Genomic DNA, 18,654 nt, shown 5'->3' on the forward strand with positions numbered 1-18,654 from the left:
TGCAGGTCAAAGTATCGAAATTATATCATAACTTATTTTTTTTCTTTTCTTTCTGCAAAGTATTTTTGTTGATTCCCTTAAATTAGTCTTGGAGGAAAACTGGCTGCAATTTATATATATATTTATGTAAGCTGAGAATAATAAGCCTAATAATTTCCTACCAGGCCTTCACCATGATGTTGCAGGGTGCGTTGCAATAATTTTAAAATACAGTATTAAAAGCAGTTGAAATACACTGAAGGGCAGTCAGTACAGAATGTTCACAGAATATACATTTAAATATAATAAATTCAAAACCATATTCTGCATTTCTTAAGTCACTCCATGATAAAGGCTAAATTGTGCTACAGGCCTGGCCACTGTGCTCCATTTGCTATGTTATAACTCTGTGGTCTTTTGGATTCAGATATGCTTCCTTCAAAGGAAGAGAAAAGCAAGTCCCCTCCGATGTTTCTGTGCATCAAAGTGGGCAAGCCTATGAGGAAGTCCTTTACTTCTCAAAGCTCCACAATGGCTCAGCAATATAATAAAAGAAGAAAGCAACCGGAGTACTGGTTTGCTGTTCCACGAGAAAGGTAAGCTGTCACTTTTCAGGACCATTCCGGAGTTTATAAGAACTACATTTCTTGCCCACCAGCTGTGTGATTAGTGCTTCTGTTAGAGAAGCCTTTCATTTTCCAGATATCCTTGTTATTGTTTTGTTGCCAACATCATGCAAATGGAACCGAACAGGGTGGTTTGTCCCTGCAGATACTTGGTGTTTCCTTCTGTCCAAGGCACATCCAGCTTATTCTTACTTCCTTTGTGGAATGTGATAACACAGCCTGGCTGGTAACTGTGTGATGTGATTAGTGATAAGTATCACAAACCCCATTACAAACTCCGTAGCTCTTGCTGGCTGACCCGGTGTAAGCCTGACAGAGGGAAAACAAACCTTTAAAAGATTTGCCAGCATAATTACTCCTATCCTAGCAGATCTGGGGTTTGGATTTCTCGCTTAAAAATTGAGTTAAAAACAACAACTGATGTTCACAGAATTTCAAGTAACAGAGGCCAAACTAGATTCGAAGCTACATGTGTCACTTGCGATGATGTCAGCTGAACTTCTTTTATATATATATATACAAGAAACCCCAAGGTGCACATGGAGAAGACCTAATGGAAGTTTCTCTCCAGGACAACTTTGTGCGCTAGTGGGGGAGGAGGGTGGTTTTTATCACAACAGTCATGGTAGAGGAAATGATGGTATTTCCTGTCTCTTTGCACAATGGTCCTGATAAAAAAAATCCCCTCCCTGGCAGCCACTATATATATAAAAAACTCCCTTTTTCTCCCCTGCCTTTGCATGTTTCGTCTCACATCTAGTTTGACCTTCAAACAGCTTCATCAAGAATGAATGGGGGAAAGCCTAAAATAAATGGGTGACAAAAATAGTTTAAGGGGAATAATAGTCCAGAAAAGACTTGGCGGAAAGCAGATTAAGTATGAGGAAGGAAGCACTCTAGACTTTTTCCAAAGATGAAGAGTGAACTAATGGAGTGACTCCATTAGTAGCAAGAGTATTTAAAATGAAACACAGCTCCTGTGTGTGTGTGATATTTCATTTGAGTTCTTAGAATTGTTCCAAGGTGATGTTTTATTATTAAGAGCTGTGTTGCATTTTATTCATTTTGCAACACATCTCTTGATATTGAAGCATGACCCATAACAGCATTCTTAAAAGTTCCAAGAACAAAATGAAACCATTTGACGAAATAATGGATTCAGTTCCTTACAAGTTTATATATAGATGTGTTTAAAGTACTTCAAGACTCTTGGCTGTTTTCACTGCAACAGACTAGCAATGCCATCCATCCTGGAAACGAGGTCATGTAGCTGATAAGCTTGCTGATGGATCATGCAGCCCATCTGCATGACTGCCTTTGCAATAAGGTACAATGTGCCACAGCTGCAGTTCTTGGCGTCTTCTGCTGGACACGTCTGTCTTCTGTGTGACTTTGGACATGCAGCAAGCGCTCTCTCCCAAAGCATATCTTACTTTGTCAGCGTATACAATGAAACCGGTTAATCAGTGACTTTGACCACTGTTGCCTTTGTGATTGTGAAATAGGAGGAGCCCTTATCTTTGGCACGAAACTCTAGAAGCAATAATCATTAGGGAGGAATGCTTTATAAGGGTCCTTCTTTGCTCTGCGTGAATCTTTATGTTGACCCAGTTGTACCACTGCATCTAGCCAGCTTACTGAAAGTCCTTCATTGTGTATCTTGCAATGGGGAATTTCAACAGTTCTAGAGGGTAAGTATGTTATTTATTTATTTATTGAATTTATATACCTCCCTCAGGTCTCAGGGAGGTTCACAGAATAAAATCAAAATATAAAACCACAAAATACGTAATGAGATTAAAAACAACCCAATAACTACCCCCCCAAAAAACCCCACATTTTAAAAGGACATAGGATGTATAAGTATAAATAAGCTGTGTTACTTTTGTATGTGCTTGTTATGCTTGAAGAATAATAGGCTAGTAGTTTGTATCTATAAACCTCTGCAGTAGTGCCTGCTTTCCATTTGCAAGTGAGTTAAAAGCAGTGATGACTAGAGAGAGTTAGCAGTGCTTGTAAAGCACTGGCAAATTTCAAAGCAGCCCCTGCTGCGGAATTTTATGGTTCAGGTAATATTATAGAGGGGGTAATGAGTACATGGTACATGGTCTTAACGGCATAGCACTTGCTTCAGAGATCAGTTGACCTGGTGAAACGCATCTTTACACACACACACACTTTTCTGTTTTACAATTTAAATGACTCGTTTTTACATCCTTTGAAATATCAATGGTGCAGCACATCTAATCCCCTCCGTCTGTATCCTGTGCTATGCATTTAATACATGTGTGAAAAGATGCTGTGAAAACAAAGCAGCCTTTCCCTAGAGTCCTTTGCTTGCTTCTGCTTGTGCACCTAAACACTGAGCCAATAACGTGGTGAGTGATTTGAGTCGAAGAATACATAGCAGTAATTATGCAAGTCTGCATATGCGTTTCATTTACTCAGGAGTAAGGATGGGCCCTGATCTGGATCAGGACTGCAGCATGAAGGAAGGAGAGATTGAATTCTTCTCTCTCCAGCCACGATTAAAGTTGCCCACTCCCACCAGAGAGGACCCCCCCCCCCAGTACAATATTGGAATGAAACAATGTAGGGAAGAGTACATGGTTCCTATTACAAACGTGCCATCTTTCAGACATTTCAGTTTGCCAGATAGAATGATCATTTTGTCCTGCTTCATGCTGTTCTGGAGTTTCTGAGTCAATTTCAAGAGACGCAGGGAAGTCCATTGTGCAAGTGGAAGTTCATTAGGTGAATCCAGACATCACCTTGCCAACAAAGGTCCGTATAGTTAAAGCCATGGTTTTCCCAATAGTGATGTATGGAAGTGAGAGCTGGACCATAAAGAAGGCTGATCGCCACAGAATTGATGCTTTTGAATTATGGTGCTGGAGGAGACTCTTGAGAGTCCCATGGACTGCAAGAAGATCAAACCTATCCATTCTTAAGGAAATCAGCCCTGAGTGCTCACTGGAAGGACAGATCGTGAAGCTGAGGCTCCAGTACTTTGGCCACCTCATGAGAAGAGAAGACTCCCTGGAAAAGACCCTGATGTTGGGAAAGATGGAGGGCACAAGGAGAAGGGGACGACAGAGAACGAGATGGTTGGACAGTGTTCTTGAAGCTACCAACATGAGTTTGACCAAACTGCGGGAGGCAGTGGAAGACAGGAGTGCCTGGCTTGCTCTGGTCCATGGGGTCATGAAGAGTCGGACACGACTAAATGACTAAACAACAACAACAATTGTAAAAACACTGCTCTGTAAGGCTTGATACAGTTGGGAACACGTTGGAATCAAGGACTACGGGTCATAGCCTGGCATGGTGTTTCTTTTTCAAAAGGAAGTTTGTGTGCACACACAAAACAGAGTTTTTTTGTTTGCAAAGATGGGGAACTTGTAGCCTTTCAGAAGTATCTGGGCAGCAAAGTCCATCATCCTGATCACTGGCAATGCTGGCTGTGAATGATGGCAGTTCAACTCCAACAACATTTGAAAAGTACCAGCCTTGGTTTTGAAGAAGGGAGGGACCTTAAAGTTATTTCTGATATTTTGGCAGTGTGGGAGTGGTGGCATAAAGCAGAGGAGAACAACATCACTTTTTACTTGAAAGATAAAGCAGAATGTTAGCTCTTCTCCCACCTATCCAGTGCTGGATTTATGTATAAGCTGAACAAGCTATAGCTTAGGGCCCCACTTTCTTGGGGACCATCAAAAAATTTAAAGGGGAAAAAACTGGGTGTACATTTCCAAAATATAAGATAAAAAACAAATAAAATAAAACATACATACAGCAACCGTCTTTTGTGTTGTGTAGGCTCCTATTTGTTATGTGCAAATGGCTTTAGATGCCTATTAGGTCCATAAATTACCATGTAGCATATATTCAACACAAAAAACAGCAACAATTTGTTGTTGACAAAGGACAGCTGGACATATAAAGGGCCCCATTACCTTCAGTAGCTTAGGGCTTCATCAGACCTGAATCTGGCCCTGCACCTACCTTTCTGCAGCCAGTAACTATATAAATCATGCTAATTATTGCTTGTTAATTATGCGTCAGTTCCCCAGTCCTGACATTGCTCCATGCAACTGTTGCATTTCCAACAACCACCTTCTAGGTGCAGTGGTGGTCAAAACAGAGTTTTTGTTTTTCTGAGCAGAGACTGTGTCCTATGTAAGTTACCCATAAGACCACCTGGTCAAACTTATTTGTGTACAAATAAAGCTTTGTTTTAGAATAGTTGGAGTGACACTGAAAGGCTGGCTAACAAGGTCACTCGCTTGTTTTGACTGGCATGGGCTTTATGTGTTTAGCATTTCAGACCTTAAAGCCTTTGATCAAGATAACATGATTATGGTAAGTTAAGCTTTGGTAATAAAGAGTGAGACCCACAGCTCATGCCTGCCCGCTGGTGTGACTTGTAGAATGATGCCATTCAGTAAGATTATTTGGAATGAGGAGAACTGGGCATTTAAGTTTGCACTTAGCACATCTACAGCACTCACAGCTGCAGATGGAAGCACCACAGGTAGAGAATTTTCTGCACCCAGTGCAAAATTTGTACAAAATATATTCTTGACCAGTTCCCTACCTTCTTCCCGCCCTCTTCCAGAAACTCAGCACTGTCAGGTTCTCCACTAGTTTCTTTGTGTATTCCCTGTCTGCAAATTTGGCAATTAGCCTTTGTCTACAAATAAAAATGCTTTAAGCTGGGGGTGGGGAACTACTTGTGGGGGCAGGGCCAGATCCAAAATCAGCCAGTCTTCTGCAGGCTACATTGACAGGTGGCTGGGTCCACCCACCTGTCAATCACCTGGCACCAAATGACTAATTAGACCCACTTATTAGGCCGGAACATATTCATGGTTGCTTTAATTAGAGTTGATAGATAGAGTTTGATATCCCGCTTTATCACTACCCGAAGGAGTCTCAAAGCGGCTAACATTCTCCTTTCCCTTCCTCCCCCACAACAAACTCTCTGTGAGGTGAGTGGGGCTGAGATACTTCAAAGAAGTGTGACTAGCCCAAGGTCACCCAGCAGCTGCATGTGGAGGAGCAGAGATGCGAACCCGGTTCCCCAGATTACGAGTCTACCGCTCTTAACCACTACACCACACTGGCATAGCCAGTTGGCATAGCCAACTCTCAAGTGACTGTGATCTACTTTCAGAATTAAAACCTCCCGTTTTTTTTGGGGGGGGGGGGTTCAGCTCAAAGGAGTTGAGCTTTTTTAGGAAATAGAAAAAATGTTTTTGGGGGGGGTTAAAGGCAAGGGACAAAGGGGTGAAGTCACTCACAAAAAAGAGATCTCTATGGATGAAAACAGCAGCACAGAGAAAGCTCCATCTTCCCTTCCATAAATCAAACAACAATGGAAGTTGAGGGAAGGGAGCCAGAGATCTACCAAAACCTCACGGTGATCTACCAGTAGATCATGATCGACCTGTTGGACATCCCTGCTTTAATCAGTTGACAAGCTTGACTCGAAGAAAGTGAGCTGAGAATCCCTGAAATTAAGACAGCAGTGATGTTTTCACGTGGGCTATCAGCAGGGAAGGTCCTGCTGGTGGTGCAACTGAGTGCTACCGGGCTTCCTCAGACCCATGATAGGGCCTTCTGTGCAGTAATTCCCTGTTTATGGAATGCCTTCCCTGGTACACTGTGTGTGTCTCCCTCCTTCATTCTTATCATTCAGGAGGAATGGAAAAATCTTTATGTTTACTCAGGCACGTGGTTGCAGAAGTATGTTGGTTCCTGGAACCTTGAAATTATTTAGTTGTGAGGATATTTGAGGAAACAACAATAACTGTATCATTTTTCTTCTTTTTGTTGTTTGCTGTCCTGGGTTCCTTTGGGAAGAAGGGTGGGAAAGAATAATGGTAATATACTGTTGGCTCCAAATTGGTATCTTGCAGAAATATATCAATGCTGTATATGTGTTTCTTGAAATTGTCTTATGCTTGATTCCCAAAACAGTGGCTTGAAAATATGCCAGAAGGATTTGCTTCCAAGGGCTTGAGACTCATTGCCTTAAATGTGTATATGAGAGTGATTTGTATGGTTTATCTTTTTATCTAAGAACCGTGACGATATTAATAGTTGGCTACCAGAATTCACATGCAGTAAAATGTTTATGATTTGATAGTCTTTAACTAAGTGATTGCCTTTCCCTCAGCAGGTTTATGTTTCTGTCTGGTTCTCTAGAAATTAGTTACTTGATATATCACTTTGGAAATAGGTTAGTTGATCTGTTGTGGAAACAGGTACTTAGGAAGTTGAGGTAATTTTAATCTGTTTTATTATTTTAACTTTGGTATGTTTTAAAGTACTTTTGTCGTTTTTGCTTGATTTTCTTGTTTTATCCTATTTGTAAACCGCTTTGAGATTTTTTTGGGGGGGTGTCCCCCCCCCCAAAATAAACAAGTGATATATACATTTTGTGAACAGCCTTCCCCAATCTGCTGCCCTCCAGTTGTTTGGGGCTACAGGTTCCAAGAATCACTGACCATTGGCAATGTTGGCTGGGACTGATGGAAACTGTAGTCCAAACTGTTTGGCGCTCACCAGGCTGGGAAAGGCTACAGTGACACAAACTGAAACAGTGAAACATCATGTGGAAAGACATTAAGTGAGTCACTTGCATTTCTAGAGGGATTCCCCCCGCCCCAGTGGAATAACTCAATCATGGGTAGTGCACTGTGGATTGGTAGGAAGTGGTTGCAGAAAGATTAGATAAAATTGCACCTGCCTTCCCTCTGTTTCTCATGGAAAACCAAAATTCAGGCTGCGGATCACAAGCTGGCTGGCCGTTGGAAGAACAAAATACTGGATGAGCTGGGCCTTTGGTCTCAGCCAGAGTGGCCCATTATCTCTTGATGAGTTTTTATTTTCATATATGTTTATCACTTGATAATTGCAGCTTCAAAGAATGGTTTGTTTCCTGTGCTCTCTGAATGCAGGAATACCCTTGAATCCGTATACTGAATGCAAAGCTGCTTCAAAATCGAGGGATAAGAGAGATTCAATGTTGAATAACTGCAGTATTTTGCAGTTTGGGTGTTCTGTGAGGTAGGAGTAGCGAGAAGGTGTAAGCCTGAGGTTCAGTCCAGCTCTCACCAAATATTTGGTCAAAATCAAGAGCTGCTGCCACATTCACTGAACATGTTCAAAAAAGCTTCATTTAGGTAGTTGGCAAGTGGTGTTAGTATTTTACACTTGCCTAGGAGTAAGTTCTACTTAACTGATTTGGGCTTACCTTTGAGAAGATGTGCACAGAGTTTTACTGTTAGTGAATCTGCCTCCCACGAAGGGTTTTGGAATGCTCAGCCCCTATCTTTTTGCTTTCACTTCACAGGGTCGATCACCTGTATACCTTCTTTGTACAGTGGTCACCAGATGTGTATGGCAAAGATGCTAAAGAACAGGGCTTTGTTGTGGTGGAAAAGGAGGAGCTTGACATGATAGACAACTTCTTCAGTGAACCCTCAACAAAAAGCTGGGAGGTGAGTGGTATCTGTTTTCAAATCAGAAGTATTTGAAACTCCATGGCAGGGTTGATCTATAACAACACATCTGGCTGCCAAGGAGATTTATTCCTACTGATTGTAACCTGTCGTTGGCCTCTTCTAAAGTAAGTTCATAGTCCTCATGGTTGCATGCATGGTTGGACCATGTGTTACAAAGTACAAATTCAGCTTTTCATGGACTCGGCTACAATGAATAAATGGATAATACAGTCCTATGTTAGTTTTATACTGAATATCGCAGGTTAACTGTAGAGTTCAAATAAAGAACTACATGCATTTGTGACAAGAAAAATGTATTTATTATTTATTCAACTTAATAATTCCAAAATCAACAAATAAATACATCAACAAATACGTAAACATATTATTACAATTTTTAAAAATTACTCCAAATATAATAAAATGAATTACTGTATTTTGTACGTTTGGGTTTCTGTATAATATGAAAATACTCCATTTTTCTATAGAATATTTTTCTTTTGTAGTACTAATAAATTCATTATATACATATACACTCCACTCTGATTTTTCAGTAGCCATTTTGAGGCCTGTTTCCTCTCATATTTCCTGGTAAGTGAGTGCTCCTGAAACCAGACATAAATTCCCTGTTATTACTATTATTAATAATTTATACCTCTCCTTTTCCCCTAATGGGACTGAAGGCAGTTTACAGACAAAAACCAGAATGGCTAAAAACTGGAAAATACAATTAAACATTGATAGATTTAAAACTTTATACTTATATAAAATATGCTACAAGGGAAAGAGATACAACTGGATACAACACAAAGACTATGAATTCTAGCAAAATATATTTCAGTCAAATATATTCAGGTTCACTTGTGCAAAATAAATCCTAAACATTTAATCAGTTCCATGTCTTACCTTATCCCTATTCCTAGGAGCTCAGGGCATGCACTTTTATTTTCACAGCAACCTTGTGAGGCTCATTCATGGTCAAATAATTTGTCCACTACAGAAACAATCTTTCTATGAGTTGTTAGTATAATTTCTTCTTGTTCTTGTTGGCATCCCTGCAAAACTCTTCATTTTGTTTGTGTATTAAATTTATATCTTGCCCTTTCTCCCAAAGGAGCCCAGAGCAACAGTTACATAATTATATGGTTAAATATTTATTATTTAATCTTGAAGCAAAGTTTCTTGTGTTTAACAAAATTGTCTAGATCAGATACACACTTTATTACTGCCATTAATTTTGGTAGACAGATACTTTAAATTCACACAAATCAAAGGATTTGTAGGGTGAGTTAAAGATTTGTGTCATCAACAGGACAAAACAACAACAATACAGGTTATGTAGTTGAGGATCAGATGTTAACTTGCAACATCTGCCTGTAAGATAAATTGTTAGAATATTTGATTCAGAGGCATACACACATTCAGGATTTTTTTAAAAAAATGGGGGGGGGGGAGATGCAGCTCTATCGAAGCAATTTTTTATGCAAAGATTTTGGAGGGATTTGTTGGATAAAATTGAGGAAACAATGGGATATGATATTCCTTCAGGTCTAAAACATAGGATCCTTAAAAGGAAATAGAGTTTTATTTTATTTTAGAATTATTGTTCAATTTACTTGCCATCAAATGAGTTTCTTTTGCAGTGGGAATTTATTGAAAAAACCCCACATACAAATCCCTGTAATTTCAAAATGACTTTATGACCACCTTCCAGGCAGCAATGAAACTGATCGGTGTACAACATAAAATCACAACACCTGTTTTATTATGATACAGAACAAAAATTTTCAGAACACATTAGCTCATGAAGGACAAGAAGTAGTGGACAATAATAAAAGAATGACATGTATCTTAATGCACAGTTGGGCAACTGCAACCTCATTTTGTGCAGCCCCTGCTGCCTCTTGAATTTTCCCCATCAGAGCTCCTTTCTTCCTTGTTCATTTCCTCGTTTTTCCTGACCTTTTAAGTGACCCCCTGTCCCACATTCTGTGTAGTTTTGGAACAACTGGTTTGGACAGTTGATAAAAACTAACAACCCTTTCCCCGTTTATTTCTCCCCAGTAGTATTTATATATTTGATTTATAAAAACAATTAAAGCATTGTTACATTAAAGCAAATCAGAACATTCAGAAAGAAATCACATGTAGCTTGAGGAACGTAATCCCTGCTAACCCAAATAACTCTTCTGGACAGTGGCTCCTATACTAAATGTACCAAACAGCATAGAGTTAGAAAGCTAGTGGATTATACCCGTTAGGAGTATGACATATGGACAGAAAATTCCTATTCAACTCTCAGCTCAGGCAGGAATCCCTGAGGTGGCCAATCTCACAGCAAACATCACTGCCTAAAACATCACTCCCTAAAACTGCTATGTGCCCTGATTTTTGTGGTTGTAGTGGTGAAGTTGGGGGGAAATTTTGGCAGGAAAACAATATGAAGGGAGATCCTGATCCAGACTGAGGCATTTTGTGAATAAAATAAAATTTGATTTTTAAAAAAAATCATCTTTGGGGAGATAAATTTGTCCTGTTTGAGTCTAAGCTTCACTGACATGGAGCAATGGATCCAAACTACAAGAAAGAAGATTCCACCTAAACATTAGGAAGAACTTCCTGACAGTAAGAGCTGTTCGACAGTGGAATTTGCTGCCAAGGAGTGTGGTGGAGTCTCCTTCTTTGGAGGTCTTTAAGCAGAGGCTTGACAACCATATGTCAGGAGTGCTCTGATGGTGTTTCCTGCTTGGCAGGGGGTTGGACTCGATGGCCCTTGTGGTCTCTTCCAACTCTATGATTCTATGATCCTGCAGCTACTCACTACACTATGGAAGGAAGGAATGGGAGATGCTCTTTGAGGCAAGAGAACTACTGGTTCTACTACGTTGTTTGCATGTGGTGGCAGTGAGAATGTGTCCCGTCCCTAGACGACGTGTGTGTGTGTGTGTGTGTGTGTGTGTGTGAGAGAGAGAGAGAGAGAGAGAATGTGAGTATACATATGAGATGAACAGGAAGGTACCATTAGGAGTCGTTTCTGTTTTCCCTACAGAAGCCTAAAGTTGGCACAGTTGCTATCTCAATCATTCAGTTATTTTCTTTGTAAGATATATATATATAGAGACACACACACACACACACACACACAATCTTTACAGGGCTGCTTAAAAAAATTCAAAGAACCTTATTATTTCCTTTAATTTCATGTATATAAATGTTTTTATATTCCTCTGACTGGAAGCTGAGGTTGGCTATTGATATAAAGGTGTGTGATAATTACATTTTTAAAAAAAGTCAATAGGTCCAGACTTGCTGTTTTAGCCTAAACTGCCAGAAGCGGCTTAGCTGTTGCCAAATAATGGGAGGGACAAGCTTTGTCTAGGAATACCTAGGAAAGTGTTAATTGTTCCAGGATATGAATCAAGGCTGGAAAGCAAAAGGCAGGATAAAGGCCATTCAAGTTGCCACAGGTAGGCAGGTATCCATCCCACTGCTGATTTCCTGGCAGCGGGGCACTAAGATGTGTTGGTGTCCTTCCTTTCCTCTGACTTAGAGCAGAAAATTAAACTGATTTGGATGATATAAAACTATAAGATAACAGCCATAAACATTAGTTTAAAATAAGTAAAATCTACAATAGGCTATCCGTTTATCCAGTGTGTGTGCTCCTCTGACATGCTGTTTTAGCCTAAACTCCGGAAAGCAGTTTACCCATTTCCAAAAAATGGGAGGGGCTAGCTTTGTCTGGGCCTACCTGGAAAAGTGTTAATTGTTACAGGGAATTAATCAAGCACTGGAAACTGTGAAAGGCAGCAATGCATGACGTATTGGTTAGGCCATTCAAGTTGCCACATGCGAAGGATATAGACACTAGCAGTGAGACCACACAGATGTTTACCATGTGCCCTTCCACTTTCTGAGCTCAGTGCTGACGTTGGTTACCAATTTCAAGTTCTTCCTTGTGTTGAAAAGTCACAACTCAGTCAGAAAGCATAAAAAGGAACAAGAGTTTATATACCCCTGAACTCCAAAATAAGCTTGGTCTACTACATACAATAGGTTTTAATGGTTTTACTGTATACCACCTTGATATTTTTATGAGTTGGCAGTTTATATTCTTATAAGTATCACACCTCTATGACTAGGAGACTATCTCTTTTGAGATGCACAGTAATTTTCTAAATCACTGCAATACTCATAAATGAGGTAATGGAAAATTTGGGCTACTCCAAATTGTGACCCAGGACAGGGAGCCTAAATGATTACATTATATATGCTGATTTAATATCAATTGCACAGTGATAAGTTTAAAGAAATATGGGTTTAACCTGTTTTAATTTGTTTTAATTGGATTTGATTTCATTCATCTTAAATCAGTTTTGAACTTTAAAATCAGGTTTTTTTAAAAAAAAATCTTCACTTGCATTTAAAAAAAATCTCTCTGATAAAAAAGAGAACAAGCTAGTTAAAGAAACTGCAAGTGGCATAGGGATGTGTTCAGCGTAGCACTAAGTGGAACAGTCAGGGCAAGGATTCTTCCTTGCACAATAGAACATTTGCCCCCTTCCCTCCCCCAATGAAATCTATTCTGAGAATTCCCCCATCCCTTCAGAGCAGATTGGGGATAGTGCAGAAAACATGTGGGAGGAAAAGAGGGAAGAAATTCCATCACGCTAGCGGTAATCAGTGCACTAGTGGAACTATTTAGTTGAATTCCTTCCAGTAGCACCTTAGAGACCAACTAAATTTGTTATTCGTATGAGCTTTCGTGTGCATGCACACTTATTCAGATACACTGAAACAGAAGTCACCAGACCCATATATATATCTATCTATATATCTATATCTATCTATCTATCTATCTATCTATCTATCTATCTATCTATCTAGAGAGGTTGGGGAGGGACTGTTAACAACTGCAATTGGTCTTACAGGAAAAAACAAGCAAAAGCTCATACCAATAACAAACGTACGGTAGTTGGTCTCTAAGGTGCTACTGGAAGGAATTTTTTTATTTTGTTTCGACTACGGCAGACCAACACGGCTACCTACCTGTATTTAGTTGAATGCCACCCACTTTTCTCAGGTTGTGGGTACATATGACCTGTGGTGGCATGGTAGAGGGAGGCTTGACTGCATATTGAGACCAAACAGAGAAATCAGTTGAAGCAATTACGGTATTTGCCATCACACAGAAGACAGGATCCTAGATATGTGGGTGTATGATCTGGAGTGGCCTGAAGCTTATTTTGGGAAGACTCCCATATTCTTTTCTACATATTCTGGCCATTATTAGCATGGTCCCTTGATAGACATATAGTTTCCTGAACCCAGGAATTCGTTCCTGAGGTCCGTACTTAACCTGAAACTGTTCTTAACCTGAAGCACCACTTTAGCTAATGGGGCCTCCCACTGCTGCTGCGCCGCCGGAGCACGATTTCTGTTCTCATCCTGAAGTAAAGTTCTTAACCTGAGGTACTATTTCTGGGTTAGCGGAGTCTGTAGCCTGAAACGTATGTAACCTGAAGCATATGTAACCTGAGGTACCAGTGTAGCTAAATAGGTACTGCTCCGGCAGGAAGGTAAACAGCGTTTCCATGTGCTGCTCTGGTTTCGGTGTTCTGTTACGCCAGAAGCGGCTTAGTCATGCTGGCCACATGACCCAGAAAAACTGTCTGCGGACAAATGGCTCCCTCGGCCTGTAAAGCGAGATGAGCGCCGCAACCCCAGAGTCGTCTGCGACTGGACTTAAATGTCAGGGGTCCTTTACCTTTTAAAAATGTTATTATGACAGCCTTACTTAAGAGAGAAGCGTTCCTTGAGATGGCTGGAGATAAGTGAAATCAAGAAAGGACACTGCAGCTATTAGGAAGTGATGTCCCTTATCTAATGCTGATCAGTGGATGTTTGATCAGTTGGGTTTAGAGGAAAAGTGCATTGACAGGTGATAAAGAGTGTACAAGAGAATCCTGGGATTCCTGCAATTTTTGGGGAATAGGTAAGAGAGCCTGCTCTTGTGAAATCTTGGAGCCACTGTAAATTTATGTTTAGGTAGTGCATGGAAATGGCAATAAAAGTAAAAGTTGTTGCAAAACCTAATCTGAAAATGGACTGCTGCTGCTATCTGACTCATACCCTAATTTACAATAAAGTCTTTTTGCGCTGAATCTGTTGCCAGGCTGTCCTTGGGCTCGTTCTAGAGAAAACGAAAGTAAGTTTGGTATATAAGGCAGTTTAGAAAGCAGCTTGTTTCAGAGTTAGCTGTAGAGACAGGAGCTTCACTTGTGGTGAGAAATCAGAAGGTAATAAAAAAATGAAAATCATAAGAGACAGACAAAAGGAAACGGCTGTGAATTTTCAAATAATATTCTGTGCCAAGCCTGACCAGGAGCCCTTCGTGAAGGTAGGTTAAAATGAAAGTTGTTGTCTTTTAGTTCTTTTGTTTGCCAATTCTCAACATAGAACGTTCAGAATGGGAGTGCTGTTTCCTGGTTAATAAAACTGTTCTCATCATAGACCATATTGAAATGTAGTTGCAATTAAGATACGTTGCATATCATTTTTTATATGCATGACAAATGCAGTGCTGCACATGGTGTGAGATCATCTTGTTGCCCTTGTTGTAGAATGCATTTCTGTTGAAATTGTGATTTCTCATCTTGGTACATATGCCTACTCTGAAGTACGTACTATTGAGTTGCACTTATTCTCTGTGTATAGGATTATGGCATTAAAAGAGCTGTAAAAGGAGTTTCTGCTGTTGCTGTTTGTTTTTAATTATGTCTGTCAATGTGTATGCAACTGCCTCTTCACATGCAAATAAAATACATATTTTGCATCTCAATTGCAGGTGCACATAGTCAACATTTTGTTCCCAATTTGGGAAACATACTGGCTCTTCTATCTTCTGTTTTTCTGTTCATTGTTTTTATCTTGTTTTCAGTATTGTACCTTGAGATTTTAATTAATCAGTTTGAGTATTTCCATAAGCTGTCCCTGAGCACTTCCTTCCTGGACTTGAAAAAGGCAGACACACTCCTCTGAAGGACAAATAGCATATATGAGGTGTTAAATCACATTAAGTTGTTTATTAGGTTTAATTTAGATTGGGGTATGTGTTTTGCAGTTGTTTTAATGTTTAATGCTTTTATGACTGAACTACCTCGAGCAGGCTTTTATTCTGAAACATGACAAAAAATTAATGAAATAAAATAAAATAAATAAAAGTATATTACAGGTTTCCATCAAACAAAAAGCTATCTAAATAGTAAATCCTTTAAAAACATTTCCCTCGTTTTTACAATGGTAGTAGAAGTTGGAGGGTCACAGCATAGGAGCTGTAATGGAAAACATTTCAAATACGATGACCTAATTTGACCATAAGCCAATAAATGTCCATGTTTATTTTACACTGTCCTCTTTCTTTGACAGTCAAATATAATGTAGCGAACAAATTAGATCAATATATATGGATGTCCATTACCATAAAACAACCCCTTTAGCTATTAGATTAGTCATATCTGATGTGATTCTATGAGAGGCCATGTGGTTGGAATAATGTGGTGGCATGGATAAAAGCCAGAGAGCAAACTCCTCCGCATTATAATATCATCCTCTCTAAGAACTCTCTGCCTGTTACAGAACAATTCCTTACCATACATGTTAAATAAGGCAACTTCTTCCATTGCTGAATGGATCTTACAGGTTAGGGTCAAAAGAGTCCTCTAGGCTTAGTTATAAGGCCAGTCAGTTGCCATCCAGTTAACAGTATTTGACTATTGTTGGCTAGATAATCCGGAGGAGTCCCCTTGTACAGATCACAGCAAACACAAGAGAATTGTTCCTTGGTTTGTGAGCCCTTCAGGGTGCCTGGATTGGGGGCATAGGGTTGTATTCAATATAGGGATTAATCACTTGTTCCATCAGCACAAGGATTTCTCCTTGCACAGCAGAATGTTCTACCCCTCTCCTCCCCCTCTACGGGTTCCCTGAATGCTGTGGAACAGATTTGAGAAATCACATTCCCCTAGCACTATTAGTGGAATGCCAGCCACACATTCTTATTTTAGGCCTCCCCTTTTATCCTCCCATTTTAAAAAGTAAGAGCACAATCCCAGCCAAAGTTAAGTATTTTAATTCTTGCACATTTTAGTGAAAGATATTTAGTTTGTGGTACTGTTTACAAACTTAGTTGCTCCAAAGAAAGGGTGGGGTGGGGGGAGTAGCTGGTGCTAAAAGCAGCCCTTTACTGTGTTTCCCTCACAATTTTGTTTGACTAATTTTCGCCCGTGACTAGGTAAACCTGTTCTGAATGAGATAGAACTGTGCCATTGTTACCTGGGCATTAGTTTGCTCTTTTATAGAACATTTCTTTTCACACACTGTGTACTGCATCAATCAAATAAGTAAATTTCAAGATGCACATAGTATACCCCCCAAAAGGTATGACTAGATGGTTCTTCTGCTTCCCTAGCCTTCCCTGTGCTGTTTCACTTTCTCTCTTATAAAAACATCTGAGTACCACTGATCTAGCATTATGGAATAAAACTATTGTCAGACTTTTGTATAAAAAAAGTATCTCTTTTTAAAACCCTTTTTAGATTATTACTGTAGAAGAGGCAAAACGGCGAAAGAGCATTTGCAGCTATTGTGAAGAAGATGATCGATGCAGTGAAGAAGATGAAGATGCTTTGCCTGTCTTAAAAAACCAGAGTGTGCTCTTAGAAAATATGCATATAGAACAGGTAAAGTTTATAAAGGGGAGAATGTGTGTGTGTGTGTGTATATACGTGTGTGTGTGTGTGTGTGTATATATATATATATATATATATATATATATATATATATAAAATCAGAACATGTTTTGTGTGGTGTAGTGGTTAAGAGCGGTAGACTCATAATCTGGGGAACCGGGTTCGCGTCTCCGCTCCTCCACATGCAGCTGCTGGGTGACCTTGGGCTAGTCACACTTCTCTGAAGTCTCTCAGCCCCACTCACCTCACAGAGTGTTTGTTGTGGGGGAGGTAGGGAAAGGAGAATGTTAGCCGCTGTGAGACTCCTTCGGGTAGTGATAAAGTGGGATATCAAATCCAAACTCTTCTTCAAATCCAAACACTTCTTAATTTTGCGCAATCCATATTAATTTTTGATGCTTTATAAATGGCAATCAGGGAGCCCTGTCCTATGGAACTTGTTCTTGCACCTCATTGTACAGAGGTACAGCTCTGATTATAGGCTGAACTGTTGAGTTCTCATACAGGACAGAATGAAATTTCTAGTGCCACATCAGTTGCATTTTACACTAACTACAATGCTTTCTTTTATCTTCTAGCTCGCCCAGTGCCTGCCAGCAAGGGTTCAGGGATATCCCTGGAGGCTAGTCTACAGCACACAAGAACATGGAACCAGCTTGAAAACACTGTATCGTAAATCGGCATCTCTTGATAGCCCTGTCCTGCTTGTCATCAAAGACATGGACAATCAGGTTAGGCACCACAACAAATCCTGTTTAATTGTGTTTTGTTTTCCCTCTTGTTTCCAAGTATTTCAGTAGGAGTGTAGCTTAAAATAAGTCTTGTGTTAACAAAAAGCGCAATTGATCTCTGTCTTATGGCTTCAAGTTATCTGAGTGCTTCATAGTGTGAAAAGTACTTTTGCTTAGTGTTCATTTTTAGATTACATTGGCATAAAAAAGCACAAGTTTATTGATGCCATTGTTCTTCTGTCTTAAAATGGTTGAGATCTAATTATGTCTGCCTGCTTGTGCCCCACTTTTCAATGGGACTTCTGGTTTTTTATCCTCCAGCCTGCACCCCAGAAACTGCTCTGGAAGGTTCTCCAGCTCTCAAGAGCAATTTTGGGGCATGCAGGGGCTGGAATGGAAACCCTGTTGCCCTAGTGGACATCTGCTCATTCTACATTGGATTTTGCTAGGGGTTTAGATGGAGGAGCAACTTAGAATACTTGTAACTTTTGCACAAGAAGAGAAATTAATAATAATAATAATAATAATAATAATACCTTTACTGTCAATGTACAAACTGTGTACAATGAAATTAACCAAGCCTCACCCCCCCATACAAACACTCAATCTTATTACACTCTGTGTGCTTATCGCACAACACACCAACCCCGAAAGTCAGTTGCACTATATTATTTTCCGTTCAGCAGCCTAACAGCCCACAGATAGAAACTGTTTTTTAGCCTGTTGGTACGACTGATTATACTTCTATATTTCCTGCCTGAGTGTAGAAGATTAAAGAGGTGCTGGCTGGGGTGTGCATCATCCCTGAGAATTTTTCTCGCTCTCCTAAGGCATCGATCCCTTGTGATGTCATCTAGTGGGCTCAGGGGACAGCCCATGATATCATGTGCTGTGTTCACCCCCCTCTGTAAAGACTTTCTGTCCGTGGCTGTCAAGCCAACGTACCACCCTGTGATACAATATGAGAGGACACTTTCTATTGTGGACCGGTAGAAGGAGGTCATCAATTGTTGTTTAACATTGTTCTTTCGCAAGACCCTGAGGAAATGGAGTCTCT

At 39.9% G+C, this 18,654-nt stretch overlaps 1 protein-coding gene and 1 long non-coding RNA gene across 5 annotated transcripts in view; one reads left to right on the forward strand and one right to left on the reverse strand.

The window, feature by feature from the left end:
- The window catches only part of NCOA7 (nuclear receptor coactivator 7), a 63,837-nt gene that overhangs the window by 39,702 nt on the left and 5,481 nt on the right, over positions 1-18,654 (forward strand). For 3 of the 4 annotated variants that reach the window (XM_080999558.1, XM_080999559.1, XM_080999561.1), the window contains 4 exons: positions 407-575; positions 7,966-8,113; positions 16,714-16,857; positions 17,445-17,597. In XM_080999558.1, coding sequence (XP_080855684.1) covers positions 407-575; positions 7,966-8,113; positions 16,714-16,857; positions 17,445-17,597 — 614 coding nt within the window. Of the gene's footprint in view, positions 1-406; positions 576-7,965; positions 8,114-13,979; positions 14,517-16,713; positions 16,858-17,444; positions 17,598-18,654 lie in introns of those variants that run through there. The other variant, XM_080999560.1, reaches the window with a different exon arrangement.
- LOC308473933 overlaps positions 9,712-18,654 on the reverse strand; it is a 277,759-nt gene continuing 268,816 nt past the window's right edge. The window contains exon 2 of the long non-coding RNA XR_013984419.1: positions 9,712-12,842. This is a non-coding gene — a long non-coding RNA (uncharacterized lncRNA). The remainder of the gene's footprint in view (positions 12,843-18,654) is intronic.

This window comes from Podarcis pityusensis (genome assembly GCF_964106645.2).
Source record: "Podarcis pityusensis genome assembly, chromosome: 3".
Lineage (NCBI taxonomy): Eukaryota > Metazoa > Chordata > Lepidosauria > Squamata > Lacertidae > Podarcis > Podarcis pityusensis.